The 26,212-nt window shown below is 42.8% G+C and overlaps 1 protein-coding gene across 17 annotated transcripts in view; it reads left to right on the top strand.

Moving 5' to 3' along the window:
• Positions 1-9,495, top strand: part of adgrl2a (adhesion G protein-coupled receptor L2a) — a 191,108-nt gene extending 181,613 nt beyond the window's left edge. For 6 of the 17 annotated variants that reach the window (XM_045205310.1, XM_045205302.1, XM_045205309.1 and 3 more), the window contains one exon: positions 7,041-9,495. In XM_045205310.1, coding sequence (XP_045061245.1) covers positions 7,041-7,861 — 821 coding nt within the window. In that variant the 3' untranslated portion in view covers positions 7,862-9,495. Of the gene's footprint in view, positions 1-1,423; positions 1,553-4,034; positions 4,087-5,486; positions 5,595-7,040 lie in introns of all 17 variants that reach the window. The other 11 variants (XM_045205298.1, XM_045205296.1, XM_045205297.1 and 8 more) reach the window with 5 other exon arrangements.
• Positions 9,496-26,212: the final 16,717 nt, after the last annotated feature.

Raw genomic sequence — 26,212 nt, 5'->3', positions numbered from 1 at the left:
GCCACTGTACTGTTTGTACTAAGTCCAAAGGTCATATTGCTTAGTCCATTAAAAAAAGAAGAAGAAGGAAATGCCAACAAACTCAAAATATTTTATTGTATTTTGTTTTTTTACCTATGTTTGCTTGACACGCAGAGGCACATGATTTGGTTGGCATGTAAGGTGACCTCTGCTATTTCAGGGATTCAGGAGGGAGGAAAACAAACTTGTCATTTATTATTTAGCCAGTGCACAAATATGATGATGAGAAGATGATGTTCAACTCTGGGTGACCCTGAGTGCTTAGTGTGTTGTTCAGCCTTTACTGCTCGGCATGGCTCTAAAATGGCTTTCCAAGTATGCAAGGAAAGAGGTTACCCTGAGGTAGTCTGACTTCCCCCTTCCAATTCCCCCTTCTTCTTTCACTCTTCAATTTCCATGAGGTAAAATGTTACGAGCAGTAGTTTGAAATTCATTTTGTCAATATTGTTTTGTCCCGATAAGCTGTATATTAGATGTTAAGGTTGCATTTATCTATCATTCTCCAGTGTACTACCCTAGTTACCCTTGAGTATACTGTACTGAGGATGGCCTGCTCTTCAGAAACCACTCCTTGTCATTATAACATCCTCAGAGAATACCCTACAAGAGTGATGGGGTTTTATAGGACACAGCTTATAAAAATGTGACTGGAAATGTCCTAGTCTTTAAACATGATGCAAGAAATCCATGGTAACATTATAATCGGGTTGAATTTGAGTATTTGAAGAAAAGATCTGACATTGTAAAGTATCGGTATCCAGGTGAAGTTAGTGTTATGTTATTTTACAAAAGAGACAAGGGTGTGGTCATTTAGTGTGTACACGTTTACGCAATTGGATCATAGGAGTTCAACTAAAAACTGTGCCTTGGCAGTAGCAATAGACAAAAAAAAAGCATTGCACTGCAGAAAATACCTGATAATGCAGTTTTAAGAATTAATTTATATTCACAGTAATAGAAGGCAAAATGAGAGCACAGTTTTTTCACCAGTTACCTTTCTTGCCAAATAACAAAAATATGAAAAGGCTGACTTGATAATTTTGTTCTGTTGTTGCATTGCTTCTCATTTACATAGCAGATTGGAGTAGAATTAGAATGAGGTGAACAAAAGTGCCTTTTGTGGTAGTCACTGTTTAGATGTTCTATTTCCCCTCTGTATCATAATCCTTGCTTCCACAAAATGCCTGTTCACTTTGCTCTAGTGACATCCAGCGATGGTCATTGATAATATTAATATCTTGTCCTCAATATTTTACCCCAAATGTAATATTTACTCTGAAAATAAAGGCCCAGTTTTAGATGTACTTGACATTTTGTTCCATAAATCACCCCAAAAAACACTCAATATACCAATGCCAAAAACTGATCTCTGATCTGTCTTCTTCTGTTTTACCGCCTCCAGGAATGACGGGCAATTATCTACTAACAAACCCTCTTCTTCGACCACAAGGCACTAACAACCCTTATAACACCTTACTGGCTGAAACAGTCGTATGTAACGCTCCCACGGCTCCAGTGTTTAACTCTCCAGGTGTGCTTACTTAACACTTCTTGACGTACAGTTAACTTCTTCTTCTCTCTTCATTTTTTATACTTTGACCTGTTTTTTTTTATGAGTTATTGTGGCCTTATCAAGATCAGAACGTTATTGAGTATCAACTTCCACTCTGGATCTCAGCAGGATCCCCAAATGGGTTACAGACATCGGTCGCTGAAATCGGTGTTGTAAGAAAGCACTGTGTGTATGACTTGGTTTGCGATTTATTACGAGACCTCTGGTGTCCAGTTTCACATTTTGGTCTTCTAAAGTTTCTCTTGAATGAGATAAAGTGATTAATCTAGGATGGAGATACTACATGTTCTGCCTTGAAAAGACAGTATAAACAATGTCATAGCCTTTAAACATACTCTTAAATTGCAGGATTATTGAGATTGATGATTGTTGATTTATTTATTTTGTGTATTTTTTGCTTTCTCCTTACACTTTTTCCTTAAGATTTTTTAAAATGATTTTCTGCTATTTATTTATTTAGTGTTTTGGGGTGAACTTACCCCTTAAACTGTATACGTTACAACACAGACAAGCTGAAATATTCAGTTTGTGCTTGAATATTTGTGTATTCATGAATGTGACACACCATGATTTAGATCAACATTTGATTTTGATCAATGAAATGTTATTCACATATGATACAGTGAGGGGAAAAAAGTATTTGATCCCCTGCTGATTTTGTATGTTTGCCCACTGACAAAGAAATGATCAGTCTATAATTTTAGTGGTAGGTTTATTTGAGCAGTGAGAGACAGAATAACAACAAAAAAATCCTGAAAAACGCATGTCAAAAATGTTATAAATTGATTTGCATTTTAATGAGGGAAATAAGTATTTGACCCCCTCTCAATCAGAAAGATTTCTGGCTCACAGGTATCTTTTATACAGGTAACGAGCTGAGATTAGGAGCACACTCTTAAAGGGAGTGTTCCTAATCTCAACTTGTTAGCTGTATAAAAGATACCTGTCCACAGAAGCAATCAATCAATCAGATTCCAAACTCTCCACCATGGCCAAGACCAAAGAGCTCTCCAAGGATGTCAGGTACAAGATTGTAGACCTACACAAGGCTGGAATGGGCTACAAGACCATCGCCAAGCAGCTTGGTGAGAAGGTGACAACAGTTGGTGCGATTATTCGCAAATGGAAGAAACACAAAATAACTGTCAATCTCCCTCGGCCTGGGGCTCCATGCAACTCTCACCTCGTGGAGTTGCAATGATCATGAGAACGGTGGGGAATCAGCCCAAAACTACATGGGAGGATCTTGTCAATGATCTCAAGGCAGCTGGGACCACCATAGTCACCAAGAAAACAATTGGTAACACACTACGCCGTAAAGGACTGAAATCCTGCAGCGCACGCAAGGTCCCCCTGCTCAAGAAAGCACATATACAGGGCCGTCTGAAGTTTGCCAATGAACATCTGAATGATTCAGAGGAGAACAAGGTGAAAGTGTTGTGGTCAGATGAGACCAAAATTGAGCTCTTTGGCATCAACTCAATTCGCCGTGTTTGGAGGAGGAGGAATGCTGCCTATGACCCCAAGAACACCATCCCCACCATCAAACATGGAGGTGGAAAGATTATGCTCTGGGGGTGTTTTTCTGCTAAGGAGACAGGACAACTTCACAGCATCAAAGGGACGATGGACGGGGCCATGTACCGTCAAATCTTGGGTGAGAACCTCTTTCTCTCCGCCAGGGCATTGAAAATGGGTCGTGGATGGGTATTCCAGCATGACAATGACCCAAAACACACGGCCAAGGCAACAAAGGAGTGACTCAAGAAGAAGCACATTAAGGTCCTGGAGTGGCCTAGCCAGTCTCCAGACCTTAATCCCATAGAAAATCTGTGGAGGGAGCTGAAGGTTCGAGTTGCCAAACATCAGCCTCGAAACCTTAATGACTTGGAGAATATCTGCAAAGAGGAGTGGAACAAAATCCCTCCTGAGATGTGTGCAAACCTGGTGGCCAACTACAAGAAACGTCTGACCTCTGCGATTGCCAACAAGGGTTTTGCCACCAAGTACTAAATCATGTTTTGCAGAGGGGTCAAATACTTATTTCCCTCATTAAAATGCAAATCAATTTATAAAATTTTTGACATGCTTTTTTCTGGATTTTGTTGTTGTTATTCTGTCTCTCACTGTTCAAATAAACCTACCATTAAAATCATAGGCTGATCATGTCTTTGTCAGTGGGCAAACGTACAAAACCAGCAGGGGATCAAATACTTTTTTCCCTCACTGTACCAGTCCTGACAACTGTCACTAGACACTGTTTGGTAAACAAACAGTTAATTTAGCAAAGTTATAATGAGATGTTAAATTTATTAGTCCAGTACTTCAATTTGGGTGTTGGGATTATTATGTTACAATGCAATGAATTTTTTTTAAATAATTAAATTACATTGTATATTTTGTCATGTTTTTTTTGCTTTCTCCTTACGCTTTCCTCTAGTGACCTACAGAGAGACAAGTATGGGAGTAAAACTTAACTTTGCCTATCAAATGTAAATTTATTTCAGCATGCTTATTAAAAACAACAACTCCCTGGTACATCAATGGTCATTGGCATTTACTCAGTGGGCAAGTGGTTCACAAACTATACCAACCAAATTCTATTCCACCATTAGGAAAATACCACTCTCCGATATTGCATTCCTTTGGGTTCCAACAGCTATCAAAGACATCTGAGAAAGGATGGTTTTGTTATACCTCAGATACTCTTCTTCTTTCTCTTAGATGTGTATAAGTAGTTTGTGATCTGCAGACATCAACTGTAGCTTTGTTACTGGGGTGGCAAATAATATTTCCTAAGTGAATTGAGAGAAGAGAGGCTTCCTACGTGAATGCCTTTCCCTGTGGCACTCAGCAGTCTCAGTGTCCAGTTACATTCCTCTCACATCTCTCCCCTATTCTCCAGACATCACCTGTGTGGGGGAAAATTGTTCTCCTAGTGAGGCATAAACAAAATGTACGAACGTCATGGTAGCAGCTGTATTCTTTTGTTGTTGTTTTTGTTCTCTTTCACTCTCTCCTTTCTTGTCATTTCTCTCCTCTCATCTCCGTTAAACTCTGTGATGTCTGTTTTACATGTTGGTGTGTCTGCAACACAGGAGGTTGGTGGCACCTTAATTGGGCAGGACGGGCTCATGGTAATGGCTGGAGCGGAATAGGTGGAATGGTATCAAATACATCAAACACATGGTTTGATGCCATTCCATTTACTCTGTTCCAGGCATTATTATGTGCTGTCCTCCCCTCAGCAGCCTCCACTGGTCTGCAAAAATAGTCTGTCCCCTTATCTGAACAACAGCATGTCACCATAAAATACCCATTCCTCTTAATCTCTCTCTTCTATCTGTGGCAGGAATTTATCTTTTTTTTTTCTCAATTTCTTGCTGTGCCAAAGCTGTGTTAGCCACGGCAGATACACAACCTCTCTCTCCAATCACACCCCACTAATATTTATTCTATCGCCTCCTGATTTCCATGACCCTGTGCATACAGAAATTCCTAATATGACTGCATCTGACCTTCCCAGCTGTGTTTTTCTTGGGCTGATCTTGTAAAATACTGGGAACTGTCATTTTGACTGATGTGAACCGCAGGGCTGCCGGCTAACTCTGACCTTAACTTTCGAGCCATGGGCAGAGACTTGCCAGAGAGAAAATACAAAAAACACAACACAGACACCACTCAATTAAACAAATACAACCAAAACAAATTTAAATTAAAAATATATATATAACAATTGGTGGCATTTAATCTTTAAAAAAAGCTTTGATTGCTTTTTAATTTAATTTGCTGAACCCTTGCTCTAACTAAGTTGCTATGTTTTAATTTTTTTTCCTTTCAGTGATTCTTCATCATGTTACAATAAATCATTTTACTTTCTTTTGTACATCAGCTACTCTTAGGCCAGATAGCCTGAACAGACAAACATGATGTGAGTTGTCCAAAGTGAGTCTCCACCTGCTGTCTGTCGTGATGTCGGATGGTGCTTGTTGGCCCTGAAGTGAGAAAGATGGCTGTCCATGTTGACCATGACTCTCCTTTCTGTATATACATTCATATTTTCCCATTATTTTCCCCTGTCACCTCCAACAATGAGTTGCTAGACAACTTCTTGTCTATGTCGTAGCTTGCCCATTTGTGGCTACATACCAGGGCCCGGTTTCCTGATAGTGATGGAACTTAGGCTTACGAGTGTTTTAATGATGCATCTTTCCAACAACGGCCAAAAATGTAACATGCATTTCCCAAAACACCACGCAGAGAGAATTTTTGCTAAGTGCGTCGTTGAGGCATTTGTCGAAACTGAAAGAAAGGAAGCACTGCTCTCGGATCAGCGTTCTCCCACTCCTCTCGGATCTTACCGTAACATTAGAATTATTCCACAATACTGATGACGGATCAGTTCCTAGAGAGATATTACCACCTATGACTACAAATATTGAGGCATCTTATTCTAATGCTTACCCTATAAAAATGCACTAAATCAAGATGTTGCACGTCATTGCGCACGATACACATGATGAAATATATTGAGGCAAAAATTACAGACAGTAGCGTACAAATAGCTCAATAAAACGCAATTGAATTAACATTACATGTATTTAAATATCATTCAAATATATAGATCTATATATGTAGCCTATGCAGGATTTATCTTTTAATACAGGTATTTCGGTTTTAATTTGAAGCGTCTTTATATCCTTTGCTTTTTATGCAAAGAAATTGGAAACTTTGTATTTGTCGTCACTGTCACATTTGTTCTGAAGCGTTCAACAGTCACAGAAAGACAGATAAACATCTTGATTTTGTGTTTGGCGGAGATCTTCTGTGTATAAAGTGACGCGGAAGGGAAAAAAAGCATCTAACGATGTACTTAGCTGTTCTACAAGTGTTCTGAGGCAGCCGTTAAATAACAAACGTTTTCAAGATCATCTTTAGTAACGATGGTTTTGGGAAACAGCTCAGAGATTTAACTATGCTCCAACGAAGGATCTAATGATGAACGTAGCCTTAAGATGCTTTTGGGAAACCGGGCCCTGTACATTTACCTCTGACATGTGTGTTGTGATGTTCATGATTCGTTCACGTTTTTTAATGTTGTTTGGGATCACGTATGTACCTTTGTCACTGGTGCGTCAAAGGCAGAATATTTTAGTGAATTGGAAAGGCTTTTAGAGAAAGTAACAGTTCATGATATACAAAAAATGTCAAAATTACCCCATAACTGAGAACGTAAATTGATTGCTCATTGTGTATATGCATGCATACACATTTTCCTTAAAGATTGTGCCTAATTAGTAGCATGTTACAGCTGATTCTCAGTCTTGTGTCAAATTATCTCCAGCGTCCTGAACAGCATTAAACCACTTTTCTCATTTTTTTCTTATTTCTCTCGGAACAATGGTTGTGACTAATGTAAATCCCCTCGTATGTTTTCTCATTCCAGGACACACACACACACTGAACCATCCCAGGGACACCAGTGCAATGGATACTCTACCGCTAAATGGTAACTTTAACAATAGCTACTCGCTTCGCAATGGGGACTACGGCGACAGTGTGCAGGTGGTGGACTGTGGACTCAGCCTGGACGACGCAGCCTTTGAAAAAATGATAATATCGGAGCTGGTGCACAACAACCTACGGGCTTGCAACAAGAGCCACAACCACCACGTGGAGAGTGGGGCTCCTCTTCCTCCATTGTCCAAGAAGGTGCACGTGGTGGGCGGGAGCAGCAGGGAAGATGACGCCATCGTGGCTGACACCTCATCTTTGGTGCACAGCCACAATATCAACACACCGGTGGGCCTGGGCATAGAGCTGCACCACCGGGAGCTGGAGGCCCCACTCATTCCCCAGCGGACTCACTCACTTCTGTACCAGCCGCAGAAGAGAGTGAAGACCACAGAGGGGGGCTTGGAGAGCTATGTCAGCCAGCTCACGACCGACGAGCACGAAGACAGCCTGCAGTCCCCAAACAGAGACTCTTTGTACACTAGTATGCCTACCCTAAGGGACTCCCCATACACCGAGAGCAGCCCCAATGCGGAGGAGCTGGAGGACCTCTCGAGCCCCTCTAAGAGGAGCGAGAACGAGGACGTTTACTACAAGAGCATGCCTAACTTAGGAGCAGGACACCAGCTCCAAGCGTACTACCAAATAAGTAGAGGAAACAGTGATGGTTACATTATCCCTATTACAAAAGAGGGCTGCATCCCTGAAGGAGATGTACGGGAAGGACAGATGCAGTTAGTGACAAGCCTTTAAAATATATTTCAATCATCGTCCCCTGTCTGCATTCCCGACCTCCTCGAGGACAAACAGTACTGTACTCTGAGACATACACACACACTCGCTCATCTCCCCCCAGACTTGCCACACCCCATTCTCCTCACAAACCAACAGACTTAAGGGCACTGCGATGGCAGTGCAACATTACCCCGACCGCTGGAGTGGAGTTTTAAACAGACTGTATATAAAATGCAGAGTTCAATTTAAGACACATACCAATTCTGTATTTAATTATTCTGCTGCTGTTGAATAAAAAAAAAAAGATATAAAAAACGATTTAAAAAATGTTATCGGCCACTCCAGTTCAGCTGTTTTTTTCCGGCCAAAGGTTGTACATACACTCCCACCATCCTTGTCAAGCCTGTTTCGTATTATATACAAAATGAAGCTCTCAGACCAGGATTTATTTGTTTGGTGGTGTTCCTGATCAGACTATTAATTAGGAATATAAGGTCCTGGATCCTAGAGTTGTCCCCATCACCGTGAAGGTTGGATTAACCACTAGCAATCAAGCCCCAGGCCTTATATTTTCTCAATTGAGCTGTTGTCAAGGGAAATGGCTAAATGAATATATATTTTGTTGTATTGCTAGTGTAAAATAAAATTCATGGAAACCGTAAATATAAAGAAACCTTTTAATTGAAAATGTAACATTTGAAGATAATATTGTGTAAAGGTTGCACATATGTTATAAAATGTATTTATTGTTCTTACACATCGTTCATTATAGGATGTTTGAACAAAAAAATCTGATGAAAACAAAATAAGTCTACAAAGACCAAGGTTAATGCATACCTACTTTTTCCACTTGTGAAGAGTGTTTTTGCATACTGAATTCATATACAGTATGTTGTCCATTGAAATTATATGATTTGATATAGCTAAAAGGTAGTTATTTTAGTAAAGTGGGAATAAAACCTATGAATACCCTAAGAAAGTCATGCCATACAATTATTTTGTGTGAATCTGATTTAAATAATCAAATCGGATAAACAATCATGACATTGAAATGGGCCACTCAAGACTAACAGCCACTCGAGATAAAAAAAAATTACCATAACGTTTTGATTCATTATAAATGTATTTCTTCTGCCTGGGTATGGACATTTATTTATTGAAATATTTTCAAAAGATTATACATTGGAAAATGTGGTAATATTTTCCAGCACTGGTATACATAGTCCTTCTTTTTATGTAAACATGTTATTAAGGGGCCCATCAATAAAGACTAATGTAAAGTTCAACACTTGTTTAACAAATAAATAAATGTGAGATTTTTTGGTAAAATGCCAGTTGTTTTATTAATGTACCATTGGAGAAGTTATAGGTTTGATTATTTTGCTATGGACAAAATACACTTTTGACTCAAGTTATGAGTACATCCCAAGCACCTTGGAAGGTTATCAGTGATATATTTTCAGAGGGATTTCTTTGCTTTTGTTTTCTATCAAAGACATTGCCTATTAGTCAAGCTCATTTCACCTTATGTGTTGATAAGCCAAATCTTTCCATGTGATTAAATGATGAGAAACTCAGGTAGGAAAATTACATTTTAAATGTTCCTCTGTGTGGTTGTAACACTCCAATAAAAGTTCAATAATTACACCGGTTCATAACATTGTCCGCTTAGTATATTATTGAGCACTTCTCCAGACACCATTACAATCTAAGTGATACAATTATGTAACTCATCAGCTGGCTTTTTAATATGTAAGTGGAAATGAGTCCATGATGCTTTACAAGGGTCGCTGTTACAGTTGGAGGCGGTTTGGAGAAATATATCACAGTAAATATGTCTTATTTATGACACATATTTGCACCAATTAATGTCCACTCCCGCTGAGGAAAAAAATGTCCTTGGGTAATGCCTCAGGTACTGCTAATTTATGACACATTCTAATAGGGTAAATATGCTACCGGTTAGAGCAGGATGACAGCTCACTGCAGGGAATCTGGAAATTACATTGTTTATCATTTGCCATTGAAGGAAATGACTCAGGATCCTGCACCGCCAAGACATTCTCACTGTCTGAGAAAGTTCACATTAAAGGGATAGACTGCTTACAGGGTAAGGAAACCAATATGTAATTTGGGTGAACTATCCTTTTAAGTTGCATAGACTTTGTTGATGTTGCTTTTCTTATAATTGAGTGTGAGATATTGTTGCAATTATCAGAGGGACAATTTATTAACTACGAATTCTCAGGTTTCTCACGTTCTCGGTTTATCATCGGAAACAGCTGATGAATGCTGCCGTAGTGGTTCTCTGACAAACGGTTTTAGTGAATACTTTTAATTATCTGATTATTATATAATTATGTAATTTAATTTGATATCTAGTATTTTATATCCAGTTTTTATTATTTATTTTGGATCCAGTGACGTTGATAGCCACAGCGCTGGGACCACTAGATTTGTCCCTGGATCCTTTTAGTAGCCTATTGGCTGAATTCAGGGTGCCGGGCGGCTGGCGACCCCCCCAGCAATCGGGGCACTACGCGGCCTTCTCCCCAGCCGATTTCTGTGGCTCCTGTCGCTGATTGGAGATGCGGTAGCGGGGGGATCCGACCGGTGCTCATCATTGGATGCTCAATGGTAAGGAACATCTCCTTGCCAGGGATTAGAACCCTATGCTATCCGGGTGCAAAAGTAAAGGATATCACTACGCTACTTCCTGTTGGCCAGCTCTGAACTGCTTAAACGTGACTTCATGGAACTAATTGCAAAACTGAAATACCTAAACAAGCGTCCCATTATATCGGGTCCCATACCCACGATGAGACGTGGATACGGTAGATTCAGCAGGTTGCTATCACTTCAGGTCTGGCTAAAGAGTTATTGTAACTCTGTCAATGTTGTCTTTATTGATAACTTTTACACTTTTTGGAAAGAGAAAATATTCTACAAAGAAGACGGAATTCACCCAAACTATCTTGGGGCTTATACATTGCATGGCCATTTTAAGGCTGCTCTGAGAAACTGACTGGGATATAACCCGCAATCTACCCAGGTTATCCCAACCATTATCACATATCAAACTGTTTCTGATGTTAAATACTCTAGTCAAGTCAAGGAAATCTACATTATCCCTGTCTTAATTTAAATATGGACACCCCTGTCTCGCAAAGGGCTGGGTTTGTTACATTTAAATGTGCAAAGTATAATGGAAAAGATGGACTTTATCGATATCTGGATGCATGACACGAACACAGACATTCTTGTTATATCAGAGACTTGGTTAAATTATTCGATCATGGATAAGGACATTGACATTGCTAATTGCAACATTTTTAGATGTGATAGGCAGAGAAAAGGTAGAGGGGTGGCGATGTATGTGAAATCCACTTTTGTGGGGCCTACTGTAGCTCAATTGGTAGAGCATGGTGCTTGCAACGCCAGAGTTGTGGGTTTGATTCCCATGGGGGGCCAGTATGAAAAATGTATGCACTCACTAACTGTAAGTCGCTCTGGATAAAAGCGTCTGCTAAATGACTAAAATGTAAATGTAGCATCATGTGCTCTTAATATCACTATACCCCAGAAATGTGAAATCCTGGTTTTAGATGTGACCATGAGCCAAAACGTGCATGTATTTGTTGCTGGAGTGTATAGGCTTCCTGCTGCGTTAGTTGATGTGACTAGTGTCATAACTGAGCATTTAAACCTTTTCTATCATCTGAACTGGTGGTCTTAGGTGACTTTAACCTGGACTGGTTGACACCTATCTCAGATAACTTTAAGAACATTTGTCTTGATCTTAATCTAACCCAGCTAATCACAAAACCCACTCGGTTAAATGTGAAAAATCTAGATAGATCCTCATTACTAGATTAAATTCTCACAAATAACCCTCATAAGTACATGTATTTTGGTGTGTTTGCAAGTGACCTTAGTGATCATTGTCCTATAGCCTGTATTAGAGATACTATACAGCATAATTCTGATCCCCGTATTATTAGGAAGATACATTTAAAAAACTTTTCTCCCCAAGTGTTTATGCATGACTTGTACTTTTCTGAACTTTCATCCATCAAGTGTATACCTGACCCTGAATTAGCTCTTGAGCATTTCTCATCTATTTTTATGTCACTGGCAAATAAACAAGCTCATTTTAAACGCTTCCCTACCCAAGCTAGTTATACTGAACTCTGACATCATTATTGAAAAAAATGAGATAGGTCTTGCATTTAATCAAAATGTTATGTCTGCCGGTTTTTTGTTTGAAAGAAATCTTGGTTTAATAGACCCGGGTCAGTCAGTAAACTGCTCGTCCCTCTCCCAGCCGCTAATCGACTTCATAGAGGACCAGACAACCCCCAGTGAATCATTGTACTCTCTGGAGCAACTGTCTACTTCTGATGTATTGGAACAACTACTACCTAGGTCTCAGTGTGTTTTTTTCCCCTGGTTAAATAAAAGTTTTAAAAATGCTAACTTTGCATTGTCATGGACAGTGAAGTTGAATTGTGCCTATTTGTTTTACACAAAATGAGAGTGTTGGGAAATGCCCCAGACCATAACATTATGTGTGGGTTGACACAGGTATTATTCAAATCTAGTATATTGCTCTCAGGTGATATTTGATTAGTAGTTCCTGACCGTAAACATTGGACTTGTTGAGATTAGCTTTCGTCCAATGTTAAAAGTCCACACTGGAATCTTGTGCTACTATTCAAAGTTTTATCAGAATAGATGCTTCATACAATACTTAATGAACTAAAAATATTTATAACACAGCTTGCCATAGAGAGCTTTTTCTCAGCTTTCATATTGCAGATACATTTTGGGTTCGATACAATTAATTGTTTGCATAATTCTTAACCTCCCTTATTAATTTTTTCCCCCAACTCTACCATCCTTCCCTGATTAGAGTAAACTAACGGACAACAATACATCTTCTACTGCTACTTACAGCTATTTTCGCTCCTTACAGTGCATTCGGAAAGTATTCAGACCACTTCACCTTTTCCACATTTTGGTACGTTGCAGCCTAATTCAAAAATGGATAAAATTATTTTCTTCCTCAACAATCTACACACAATACCCCAAAATGACAAAGCGGAAACAGGTTGTTAGAATTTATGCAAAGTTATAAAAAATAAAAATAAGAATTACCTTATACAGTACAAGTCAAAAATTTGGACACACCTACTCATTCAAGGGTTTTTCTTTATTTGTACTATTTTCTACATTGTAGAATAATAGTGAAGACATCAAAACTATGAAATAACACATATGGAATCATGTAGTAACCAAAAAAGTGTTAAACAAATCAAAATATATTTTATATTAGATATTCTTCAAAGTAGCCACCCTTTGCCTTGATGACAGCTTTGCACACTCTTGGCATTCTCTCAACCAGCTTCATGAGGAATGCTTTTCCAGCAGTCTTGAAGGAGTTCACACATATGCTGAGCACTTGTTGGCTGCTTTTCCTTCTCTCTGCGGTCCAACTCATCCCAAACCATCTCATTTGGGTTGAGGTCGGGGGATTGTGGAGGCCAGGTCATCTGATGCAGCACTCCATCACTCTCCTTCTTGGTAAAATAGCCCTTACACAGCCTGGAGGGTCATTTTATTGTACCTTTATTTAACTAGGCAAGTCAGTTAAGAACAAATTGTTATTTACAATGACGGCCTACAACGGCCAAACCCGGGCGACGCTGGGCCAATTATGCGCCGCCCTATGGGACTCCCAATCACGGCCGGTTGTGATACAGCCTGGAATCGAACCAGGGGGTCTGTAGTGACGCCTCAAGCACTGAGATGCAGTGCCTTCGACCGTTGCGCCACTCGGGAGTCATTGTCCTGTTGAAAAACAAATGATAGTCCCACTAAGCCCAAACCAGATGGGATGACATATCGCTGCATAATATTTTGTTAGCCATGCTGGTTAAGTGTACCTTGAATTCTAATTAAATCACAGACAGTGTCACCAGCAAAGCACCCCCACACCATAACACCTCCTCCTCCATGCTTTATGGTGGAAACTACACATGCATAGATCATCCGTTCACCCACACCGCATCTCACAAAGACACAGCGGTTGGAACCAAAAATCTCAGATTTGGACTCCAGACCAAAGGACACATTTCCACCGGTCTAATGTCTATTGCTCGTGTTTCTTGGCCCAAGCAGGTCTCTTCTTCTTATTGGTGTCCTTTAGGAGTGGTGTCTTTGCAGCAGTTCGACCATGAAGGCCTGATACACACAGTCCCTTCTGAACAGTTCATGTTGAGATGTGTCTATGACTTGAACTCTGTGAAGCATTTATTTGGGCTGCAATTTCTGAGGCTGGTAACTGTAATGAACTTATCCTCTGTAGCAGAGGTAGCTCTGGGTCTTCCATTCCTGTGGTGGTCCTCATGAGAGACAGTTTCATCATAGCGCTTGATGGTTTTTGCGACTGCACTTGAAGAAACGTTCATAGTTCTTGAAATTGACTGACCTTCATGTCTTAAAGTAATGATGGACATTTCTCTTTGCTTATTTGTGCTGTTCTTGCCATAGTATGGACTTGGTCTTTTACCGAATAGGGCTATCTTCTGTATACATTGTCATAACACAACTGATTGGCTCAAACGCATTAAGAAGGAAAGAAATTCCACAAATTAGCTTTTAAGAAGGCACACCTGTTATGAAGCTGGTTGAGAAAATGCCAAGAGTGTGCAAAGCTGTCATCATGGCAAAGGGTGGCTATTTGAAGAATTAATCAATCAATCAGTCAAATGTATTTATAAAGCCCTTTTACATCAGCAGATGTCACAAAGTGCTATACAGAAACCCAACTTAAAACCCCAAACAGCAAGCAATGCAGATGTAGAAGCACATAATCTCAAATATAACTTATATTTTGATTTGTTTAACAGTTTTTTGGTTACTACTTGATTCCATATGTGTTATTTCATAGTTTTGATGTCTTCACTATTATTCTACAATCTAAAAATAGTTTAAAAAAAGAAAAACCTTTGAAAAGTAGGTGTGTCCAAACTTTTGACTGGTAGTGTAAGTTTGCAACGCCAGGGTTGTGGGTTCGTTTCCCAGGGGGGGCCAGTATAAAAAAATATGTATTCACTAACTGTAAGTCGCTCTGGATAAGAGCGTCTGCTAAATGACTAAAATGTAAATGTAAATGTATTCAGACCCTTTTCTATGAGACTCAACATTTTGCTCAGGTGCATCCTGTTTCCATTGATCATCCATAAGATGTTTCTACAACTTGATTGGTGTCTACCTGTGGTAAATGTAATTTATTGGACATGATTTGGAAATGCACACACCTGTCTATATAAGGTCCCACAGTTGACAGTGCATGTCAGAGCAAAAACCAAGCCATGAGGTCGAAGGAAATGTCCGTAGAGCTCCGAGACAGGATTGTGTCGAGGCACAGATCTGGGGAAGGGTACCGAAACATTTCTGAAACATTGAAGGTCCCCAAGAACACAGTGGCCTCCATCATTCTTAAATGGAAGAAGTTTGGAACCACAAAGACTCTTCATAAACCAGCATCATGCTGTGGGGATGTTTTTCAGCTGCAGGGACTGGGAGACTGGTCAGGATCTAGGGAAAGATGAACGGATCAAAGTACAGAGAGATCCTTGATGAAAACCTGCTCCAGAGCTCTCAGGACCTCAGACTGGGGCAAAGGTTCACCTTCCAACAGGACAACGACCCTAAGCACACAGCCAAGACAACACAGGAGTGGCTTTGGGACAAGTCTCTGAATGTCTTTGAGTGGCCCAACCAGAGGCCGGACTTGAACCCAATCGAACATCTCCGGAGAGACCTGAAAATAACTGTGCAGCGATGCTCCCCATCCAACCTGACAGATCTTGAGAGGATCTGAAGAGAAGATTGGGAGAAACTCCCCAAATACAGGTGTGCCAAGCTTGTAGCGTCATCAATCAATCAATCAAATGTATTTATAAAGCCCTTTTTACATCAGTAGATGTCACAAAGTGCTATACAAGAAGTCATACCCAAGAAGACTGGGCAGGGGAATATAAGAGCGTTGTCACACCCTGGCTCTGGGACTCTATATGTTGAGCCAGGGTGTGGATATTCTATAGGTTGTATTTCTGTGTTGGCCAGAGTGGTTCCCAATCAGAGGCAACGAGTGTCAGCGGTGGCTGGTTGTCTCTGATTGGGAGCCATATTTATAGAGGCTATTTGCCCACAAATGTTGTGGGATCTTGTTTCTAGTCTGTTTGTGTTAGACCGTGAACTGTCACGTTATCGTTTTGTTGTTTTTGATCGTGTCTCTAATAAAGAGTATGTTTGCCTGCAACGCTGCGCCTTGGTTTCCTCTGTATACGACGATCGTGATAAGCGTGATGTCTGCTAAATGAACAAGTTGATTTCATGGCGCAGCCATATAGCCTCGGCCACTAAGCACAGATACTGTAGGCCTAAAATAAAACTCAAAACATTATATTCTGTTCTTTTGAAATAGATTACTTAGTATTATGTTTTTTATGACCTTCCTAAACGAAATCTTAATACACGTCTTTGTGATTATGTATATTAAATGGATTTATTAAACTGGTGGCCATTGGTACTCGTCGATGCCCAGCTATTTTACTGTTAAATATGCATACGGTCATTTTGACCGTCATGGCACATTGAGGTAGAAATGTTCATAAAGTATTTGTCTTATATTATATTTATCTCAAAGTTCTGGTAGAGTTTAAAATACACATATTTAGGAAAAGTCAGCGACAAGTGGGGTCAAGGTTTTTATTGAATTTAAGTTATTGAAATTACTAAATTGAAAACGGTCAGATGGACCGTCTTGGCGGTTCTAGTGTTAAGCTGCCTACAAATTTCTGTACTGAATGAAATATTACCACTACCTTTTTAAAACTATCTTGATCTTTATTTCCCAAACACAATTCAACACAATAACAATCCCTTTTTTTTATGTCTTTTAATAATTTTAAGCATATTTTAACACTAGTAAAATAACAATAGTGAGGCTGTATACAGGGGGTACCAGCACAGAGTCAGTGTGCGGGGGCACCGGTTAGTCGAGGTAATTGAGGTAGAGCTATTAAAGTGACTATGCATAGATAATAAACAGAGAGTAGCAGCAGTGTAAAAGGGGGGAGGGGCATTTGATTAGATGTTCAGGAGTCTTATTGCTTGGGGGTAGAAGCTGTTTAGAAGCCTCTTGGACTAGACTTGGCGCTCTGGTATCGCTTGCCGTACGGTAGCAGAGAGAACAGTCTATGACTAGGGTGGCTGAAGTCTTTGACAATCTTTAGGGCCTTCCTCTGACACAGCCTGGTATAGAGGTCCTGGATGGCAGGAAGCTTGGCCCCAGTGATGTACTGGGCCGTACACACTACCCTCTGTAGTGTCTTGCGATCGGAGGCCGAGCAGTCAGGATGCTCTCGATGGTGCAGCTGTAGAACCTTTTGAGGATCTGAGGACCCATGCCAAATCTTTTCAGTCTCCAGAGGGTTTTGTCGTGCCCTCTTCACGACTCTCTTGGTGTGCTTGGACCATGTTAGTTTGATGGTGATGTGGACACCAAGGAACTTGAAGCTCTCAACCTGCTCCACTACAGCCCTGTCGATGAGAATGGGGGCGTGCTCGGTCCTCTTCTATTTCCTGTAGTCCACAATCATCTCCTTTGTCTTGATCACGTTGAGGGAGAGGTTGTTGTCCTGGCACCACACGGCCAGGTCTCTGACCTCCTCCCTATAGGCTGTCTCGTCGTTGTCGGTGATCAGGCCTACCACTGTTGTGTCATCGGCAAACTTAATGATGGTGTTGGAGTCGTGCCTGGCCAAGCAGTCATGAGTGAACAGGGAGTACAGGAGGGGACTGAGCACGCACCCCTGAGGGCCCCCCGTGTTGGGGATCAGCGTGGCAGATGTGTTGTAACCTACCCTTACCATCTGGGGGTGGCCAGTCAGGAAGTCCAGGATCCAGTTGCAGAGGGAGGTGTTTAGTCCCAGGGTCCTTAGCTTAGTGATGAGCTTTGAGGGCACTATAATGTTGAACGCTGAGCTGTAGTCAATGAATAGCATTCTCACATACAGTGGGGAGAACAAGTATTTGATACACTGCCGATTTTGCAGGTTTTCCTACTTACAAAGCATGTAGAGGTCTGTAATTTTTATCATAGGTACACTTCAACTGTGAGAGACGTAATCTAAAACAAAAATCCAGAAAATCACATTGTATGATTTTTAAGTAATTAATTTGCATTTTATTGCATGACATAAGTATTTGATCACCTACCAATCAGTAAGAATTCCGGCTCTCACAGACCTGTTAGTTTTTCTTTAAGAAGCCCTCCTGTTCTCCACTCATTACCTGTATTAACTGCACCTGTTTGAACTCGTTACCTGTATAAAACACACCTGTCCACACACTCAATCAAACAGACTCCAACCTCTCCACAATGGCCAAGACCAGAGAGCTGTGTAAGGACATCAGGGATAAAATTGTAGACCTGCACAAGGCTGGGATGGGCTACAGGACAATAGGCAAGCAGCTTGATGAGAAGGCAACAACTGTTGATGCAATTATTAGAAAATGGAAGAAGTTCAAGATGATGGTCAATCACCCTCGGTCTGGGGTTCCATGCAAGATCTCACCTTGTGGGGCATCAATGATCATGATGAAGGTGAGGGATCAGCCCAGAACTACACGGCAGGACCTGGTCAATGACCTGAAGAGAGCTGGGACCACAGTCTCAAAGAAAACCATTAGTAACACACTACGCCGTCATGGATTAAAATCCTGCAGCGCACGCAAGGTCCCCCTGCTCAAGCCAGCGCATGTCCAGGCCCGTCTGAAGTTTGCCAATGACCATCTGGATGATCCAGAGGAGGAATGGGAGAAGGTCATGTGGTCTGATGAGACAAAAATATAGCTTTTTGGTCTAAACTCCACTCGCCGTGTTTGGAGGAAGAAGAAGGATGAGTACAAACCCAAGAACACCATCCCAACCGTGAAGCATGGAGGTGGACACATCATTATTTGGGGATGCTTTTCTGCAGAGGGGACAGGACGACTGCACCGTATTGAGGGGAGGATGGAATGGGCCATGTATTGCGAGATCTTGGCCAACAACCTCCTTCCCTCAGTAAGAGCATTGAAGATGGGTCGTGGCTGGGTCTTCCAGCATGACAACGACCCGAAACACACAGCCAGGGCAACTAAGGAGTGGCTCCGTAAGAAGCATCTCAAGGTCCTGGAGTGGCCTAGCCAGTCTCCAGACCTGAACCCAATAGAAAATCTTTGGAGGGAGTTGAAAGTCTGTATTGCCAAGCGACAGCCCCTAAACCTGAAGGATCTGGAGAAGGTCTGTATGGAGGAGTGGGCCAAAATCCCTGCTGCAGTGTCTGCAAACCTGGTCAAGACCTACAGGAAACGTATGATCTCTGTAATTGCAAACAAAGGTTTCTGTACCAAATATTAAGTTCTGCTTTTCTAATGTATCAAATACTTATGTCATGCAATAAAATGCAAATTAATTACTTAAAAATCATACAATGTGATTTTCTGGATTTTTGTTTTAGATTCCGTCTCTCACAGTTGAAGTGTACCTATGATAAAAATTACAGACCTCTACATGCTTTGTAAGTAGGAAAACCTGCAAAATCGGCAGTGTATCAAATACTTGTTCTCCCCACTGTAGGTGTTCCTTTTGTCCAGGTGTGAAAGGGCAATGCGGAGTGCAATAGAGATTGCATCATCTGTGGATCTGTTTGGGTGGTATGCAAATTGGAGTGGGTCTAGGGTTTCTGGGATAATGGTGTTGATGTGAGCCATGACCAGCCTTTCAAAGCACTTCTTGGCTACAGACGTCAGTGCTATGGGTCGGTAGTCATTTAGGCAGGTTACCTTAGTGTTCTTGGGCACAGGGACTATGGTGGTCTGCTTGAAACATGTTGGCATTACAGACTCAGACAGTGAGAGGTTGAAATGTCAGTGAAGACACTTGCCAGTTGGTCAGCGCATGCTCGGTGTACATGTCCTGGTAATCCGTCTGGCCCTGCGGCCTTGTGAATGTTAACCTGTTTAAAGGTCTTACTCACATCAGCTACAGAGAGCGTGATCCCACAGTCGTCCGGAACAGCTGATGCTCTCATGCATGTTTCAGTGTTACTTGCCTCGAAGCGAGCATAGAAGTAATTTAGCTCGTCTGGTATACTTGTGTCGCTGGGCAGCTCGCGGCTGTGCTTCCCTTTGTAGTCTGTAATAGTTTGCAAGCCCTGCCACATCCGACTAGCGCCGGAGCCGGTGTAGTACGATTCGATCTTAGTCCTGTATTGACACTTTGCCTGTTTGATGGTTCATCGGAGGGCATAGCGGGATTTCTTATAAGCTTCCGGGTCAGAGTCCCGCTCCTTGAAAGCGGCAGCTCTACCCTTTAGCTCATTGCGGATGTTGCCTGTAATCCATGGCTTCTGGTTGGGGTATGTACATACAGTCACTGTGGGGACGACGTCATCCATGCACTTATTGATGAATCCATTGACTGATGTGGTGTACTCCTCAATGCCATCAGAAGAATCCCGGAACATATTCCAGTCTGTGCTAGCAAAACAGTCCTGTAGCTTAGCATCTGCTTCATCTGACCACTTTTTTTATTAACCGAGTCACTGGTGCTTCCTGCTTTAGTTTTTGCTTGTAAGCAGGAATCAGGAGGATATAATTATGGTCAGATTTGCCAAATGGAGGGCGAGGGATAGCTGTGTACGCATCTCTGTGTGTGGAGTAAAGGTGGTCTAGAGTTTTTTTGTGGATTTGTGGTGGTAAATAGACAGCTACGAAGAATATAGATGAAAACTCTTTTGGTAGATAGCTTATCATGAGATACTCTACCTCAGGCGAGCAAAACCTTGAGACTTCCTTAGATATCGTGCACCAGCTGTTGTTTACAAATATACATAGACCGCCACCCAATGCCTTACCAGAGGCTGCTGTTCTATCCTGCCGATACAGTGTATAACCTGCCAGCTGTATGTTATTCATGTTGTCGTTCAGCCACGACTTGTTGAAACATAAGATATTACAGTTTTTAATGTCCCGTTGGTAGGATATACATGCTTTTAGTTCGTCCACTTTATTATCCAGCAATTGTACGTTGGCCAACAGTACCGATGGCAAAGGCAGATTAGCCGCTCGTCGCCGGCTCCTTATCAGGCACCCCAATCTCCTTCCACGATATCTCCGTCTCATTCTCCTGCGAATGATGGCGATGAGGGCCCTGTCGGGTGTCTGGAGCAAATCCCTCTCGTCCGACTCATTAAAGAAAAATTATTTGTCCAGTTCAAGTTGTTCTAATGTCCAGAAGCTATTTTTGGTAATAAGAGATGGTAGCAGCAACATTATGTACAAAAATAAGTTACAAACAATGCGAAAAAACAAACAAAATAGCACAGTTGGTTAAGAGTCCATAAAATGGCAGCCATCCCCTCCGGCGCCATTACCCCAAGGCAAACATTTTGACTATATTAGCCCACACAGCTACAAGGATACACTTTCATGCTAGGTTTAGGACCTCATATTGAAGCTTATAGAGACCCCAACTGATGCATAGAACAATCTTAAAATTATCTACTTTGGTTTAGATACAAGTACCATGAACCCTATAATACAATAAATTCATTTGACTTCGTGAAAATCTGTTTTTTGGACCTAACTTGGTTACCACTTTTCCATATGGTTTCTTCCTTCACAGACTCCATTTAGAGTTAGGCTGAAAAAATGTTTGGCCTGTACTACAGACGGCTGTACCGGTCCACTAATACAGGACTAGTAAAGGCCTAGTGCACTACTTTTGTGAAGAAATGAAAACATACAAAACAAAAAGTATTAGTATATTTTTCTTTAATTCTGATTTTTCAGGGGGTTCTGCAGCACCCACCTATGTCCACAGATTAACCCATCTTTCATAGTATAATACCATTTTGCTATTTCCTTTTGCAATACATCCCTCCATTTTACTGTGATGTCTTATGAGGGTCTTGAACCTCCCTATTTGTAAAATTTCTACAGATATTGCCATAAAAATAAATACTTTGCCCAAGAGTATAATAATATTTCCCATTGATTGATAGTGGTTTCTCAGATCCCCTAACAACACAGTTTGCAGGTCCATCTGAACCCTGATATTATGACATACAGTAACAATCATTTCTGGACCTAACTCCAAAGGCGAGCCACCGATGGACAGTACCAGAAAGATGATCTGTTGTTTCTGTTTCCTTGAGTCTGCACAGGGCTGACTGTTCAATGCCCCATATATTGAGATTTTTTAAAATTTAACTAGGAAAGTCAGTTAAGAACAAATTCTTATTTACAATGACGGCCTACAATTGGCCCAGCGGACGATACTGGGCCAATTGTGCGCCGCCCTATGGGAGGATGAAATTGAAAATGCAGCCAACTCTGAATGGCTTCATTTAAAAAGGAAAATACTTTAAATATGATTCCACTGTCAATCCACCAAAAATGTGTGGTGTTAATCCGCAAAAAAAAGTAAGCATCATGTTCGAATCCAGCAATAAAAAGTAGTTTTTGAGATTTTTGTTTTAAGTCTATCCTAAACCTTAACCCTTAGCTTAACCATTCGGAGTTAATGCTTAACCTTAAGATTTCGGAGTTAATGCCTAAACTTAACCTTAAACACTTCAAAATTTGACATTTGTGAAACATGGATGAACATCTAATTCTGACATGAGACTGTGAAAGGTTGTTGTAAACATAGGACGTGCCTCAGGTGCCAAAGGTTGCATGTTCAAATCCAGCAATAAAAAAGTGTTTATGAGATTTTTGTTTTAAGGCAATCCCAAACCTTAACCCTTACCCTATCCATTCGGAGTTAATACCTAAACCTAACCCTAACCTTAAAAATTTGGAGTTAATGCCTAAACTTAACCTTAAACACTTTGTAATTTGACGTTTGAGAAACATGAATGAATGTCTGTCAGCAGGTGCTGTAGGTGGGTGTGGTGTGGGAATCAGGCGCAGGACGCAGAAGATAAGTCCAAAAGACTTTAGTAATGCACACTCAAAACACGATCCAACAGCCCGGAGGCGAGAAAATGCACACACAGGCGTAAACAAAAGGGCGCACTAAACATGTGCGAAAAATACTCTCCTACACAAAGGAGGCAAGCTACAATAGCGCACTGTAAATAGTAGCGTACCAACACGACAGCGAAAACAATCACACACAACACCTGACAAACACAACGAGAACTTATAGGACACTAATGACGCTAAACGACAACAGGTGTACATAATCCAGACAAAACCAAACGAACATAGAAACATACAACGGTGGCAGCTAGTATTCCGGAGACGACGAACGCCGAAGCCTGCCCGAGCAAGGAAGAGAGGCAGCCTCGCCGAAACCGTGACAGTACCCCCCCCTTGACGCGCGGCTCCAGACGTGCGCCGACTCCGGCCTCGGGGACGACCAGGAGGACGCGGATCAGGTCGCGTCGGGTGACTACGGTGGAATTCTGTCAGGAGAGACGGGTCCAAAATGTCTCTCCTCGGCACCCAGCACCGTTCCTCCGGGCCGTACCCTCCCACTCCACCAGATATTGGAGACCCCCCATCCGACGTCTCGAATCCAAGATGGACCGCACGGAGTACGCCGGTGCCCCCTCGATGTCCAATGGGGGCGGAGGAGTCTCCTTGATCTCATTTTCCTGGAGTGGGCCAGCTACCACCGGCCTGAGAAGAGACACATGGAACGAGGGGTTAATACTTGTATACTCAATAGGTAGTTGTAATCTGTAACACACCTCGTTCAATCTTCTCAGGACTTTAAACGGCCCCACAAACCGCCGACCCAGTTTCCGACAGGGCAGGCGGAGGGGCAGGTTTCTGGTAGAGAGCCAGACTCGATCACCAGGTGCGTACACCGGTCCCTCACTGCGGTGGAGATCGGCGCTCGCCTTTTGACGACGGAGGGCCCGCTGCAGGTGGACGTGTGCATCGTTCCACGTCTCCTCCGAGCGCCGCACCCACTCATCCACCGCAGGAGCCTCGATCTGGCTCTGCTGCCAAGGTGCCAGAACCGGCTGGTAACCTAACACACATTGGAAAGGGGTTAGGTTAGTCGAGGAATGGCGTAGGGAATTCTGGGCCATTTCTACCCTGGGAACGTACCGTGCCCACTCCTCCGGCCGGTCCTGGCAGTATGATCTAAGAAACCTACCCACACCCTGGTTCACACGTTCCACCTGCCCATTACTCTCCGGATGGTAACCCGAGGTGAGGCTCACCGAGACCCCCAACCGCTCCATAAAGGCTCTCCAGACTCTGGAGGTGAATTGGGGACCTCGATCAGACACAATATCCTCGGGTACCCCGTAGTGCCGGAAAACATGGGTGAATAGAGCCTCGGCGGTCTGTAGGGCAGTAGGAAGGCCCGGCATAGGGAGCAAACGACAGGCCTTAGAGAACCGGTCCACAACGACCAGTATAGTAGTATTCCCCTGTGAGGGAGGAAGGTCAGTGATGAAGTCCACCGAGAGGTGAGACCATGGTCGTTGTGGAACGGGCAGGGGTAGTAACTTACCCCTAGGCAGATATCTAGGCGCCTTACACTGGGCGCACACCGAGCAGGAGGAGACATAAACCCTCACATCCCTCGCCAACGTGGGCCACCAGTACTTAGCACTAAGGCAGTGCACTGTCCGGCATATACCAGGATGTCCAGAGGAGGGTGACGTGTGAGCCCAATAGATCAATCGATCCCGAACCTCGAGCGGAACGTACGTCCGACCCTCCGGGCATTGAGGAGGACTAGGGTCGGTGCGCAACGCCCGCTCGAGTTCAGCATCGACCTCCCACACTACCGGTGCCACCAGACAAGACTCCGGCAGTATGGGAGTGGGCTCCACGGACCTCTCCTCCGTGTCATACCGCCGAGACAGTGCGTCTGCCTTACCGTTCTGTGACCCAGGGATGTACGTGATCTTAAATACGAACCGGGTCAAAAACATATTCCACCACGCCTGGCGAGGGTTCAGTCTCCTAGCTGCCCGGATGTACTCCAGGTTACGGTGGTCAGTCAAAATGAGGAAAGGGTGTTGAGCCCCCTCAAGCCAGTGCCTCCACACCTTTAGGGCCTGTACCACGGCTAACAGCTCCCTGTCCCCTACGTCATAATTTCGCTCCGCCGGACTGAGCTTTTGGAATAAAAAGCACAGGGGCGGAGTTTAGGTGGCGTGCCGGAACGTTGCGTAAAGCACGGCTCCTATACCGGCCTCTGACGCGTCCACCTCTACCTGAAATGGTAAAGAGGGATCCGGATGCGCCAGCACCGGAGCCGAGGTAAACAGGTCCTTCAGCCTCCCAAAAGCCCTGTCCGCCTCGGCTGACCACTGCAAACGCACCGGACCCCCCTTCAAAAGAGACGTTATGGGAGCTGCCACCTGTCCAAAACCCCCGGATAAACCTCCGGTAGTAATTCGCAAACCCCAAAAACTGCTGCACCTCCTTCACAGTGGTTGGCGTTTGCCAATTACGCACGGCTGACACCCGGTCAACCTCCATCTTCACCCCTGACGCAGACAACTGATAACCCAAAAAGGAGATCGACTCCTGGAAAAACAGACACTTCTCTGCCTTGACATACAGGTCGTGCTCCAACAGCCTCCTCAACACTCGGCGCACCAGAGCCACATGCTCGACTCGGGTAGACGAGTACACGAGAATGTCATCTATGTACACGACCACCCCCTGCCCCTGCATGTCCCTGAATATCTCATCCACGAATGATTGGAAAACTGAAGGAGCGTTCATCAACCCGTATGGCATGACAAGATACTCGTAATGGCCCGAGGTGGTACTAAAGGCTGTCTTCCATTCATCGCCCTCCCTAATGCGCACCAAGTTGTACGCGCTCCTGAGATCTAATTTAGTGAAAAAACGCACCCCGTGCAATGACTCCCGTCATGGTCGCAATCAGAGGAAGTGGATAACTGTACTTCACCGTGATCTGATTGAGACTACGGTAATCAATGCACGGGCGTAACCCTCCATCCTTTTTCTTCACAAAAAGAAACTCGAGGACGCAGGGGAAGTGGATGGCCGTATGTATCCTTGTCTCAGAGATTCGTCTATGTAAGTCTCCATAGCTCTCTTCTCCTCCTGAGACAGAGGATACACATGGCTCCGTGGGAGCGCAGCTCCTGCCTGGAGGTCTATCGCACAATCTCCCTGCCTATGGGGAGGCAACTGCGTCGCCCTCGACTTACTGAACACAATAGCCAAATCCTCATACTCAGGGGGAACGTGCAATGCGGGCACCTGGTTTGGACTCTCCACCGAGGTAGCCCCTAC

This window comes from Coregonus clupeaformis, chromosome 20 (assembly GCF_020615455.1).
Source record: "Coregonus clupeaformis isolate EN_2021a chromosome 20, ASM2061545v1, whole genome shotgun sequence".
Classification (NCBI taxonomy): Eukaryota; Metazoa; Chordata; class Actinopteri; order Salmoniformes; family Salmonidae; genus Coregonus; species Coregonus clupeaformis.
Note: the sequence above shows the minus strand (reverse complement) of the source record. Positions and strands in the feature narration are given on the sequence as shown.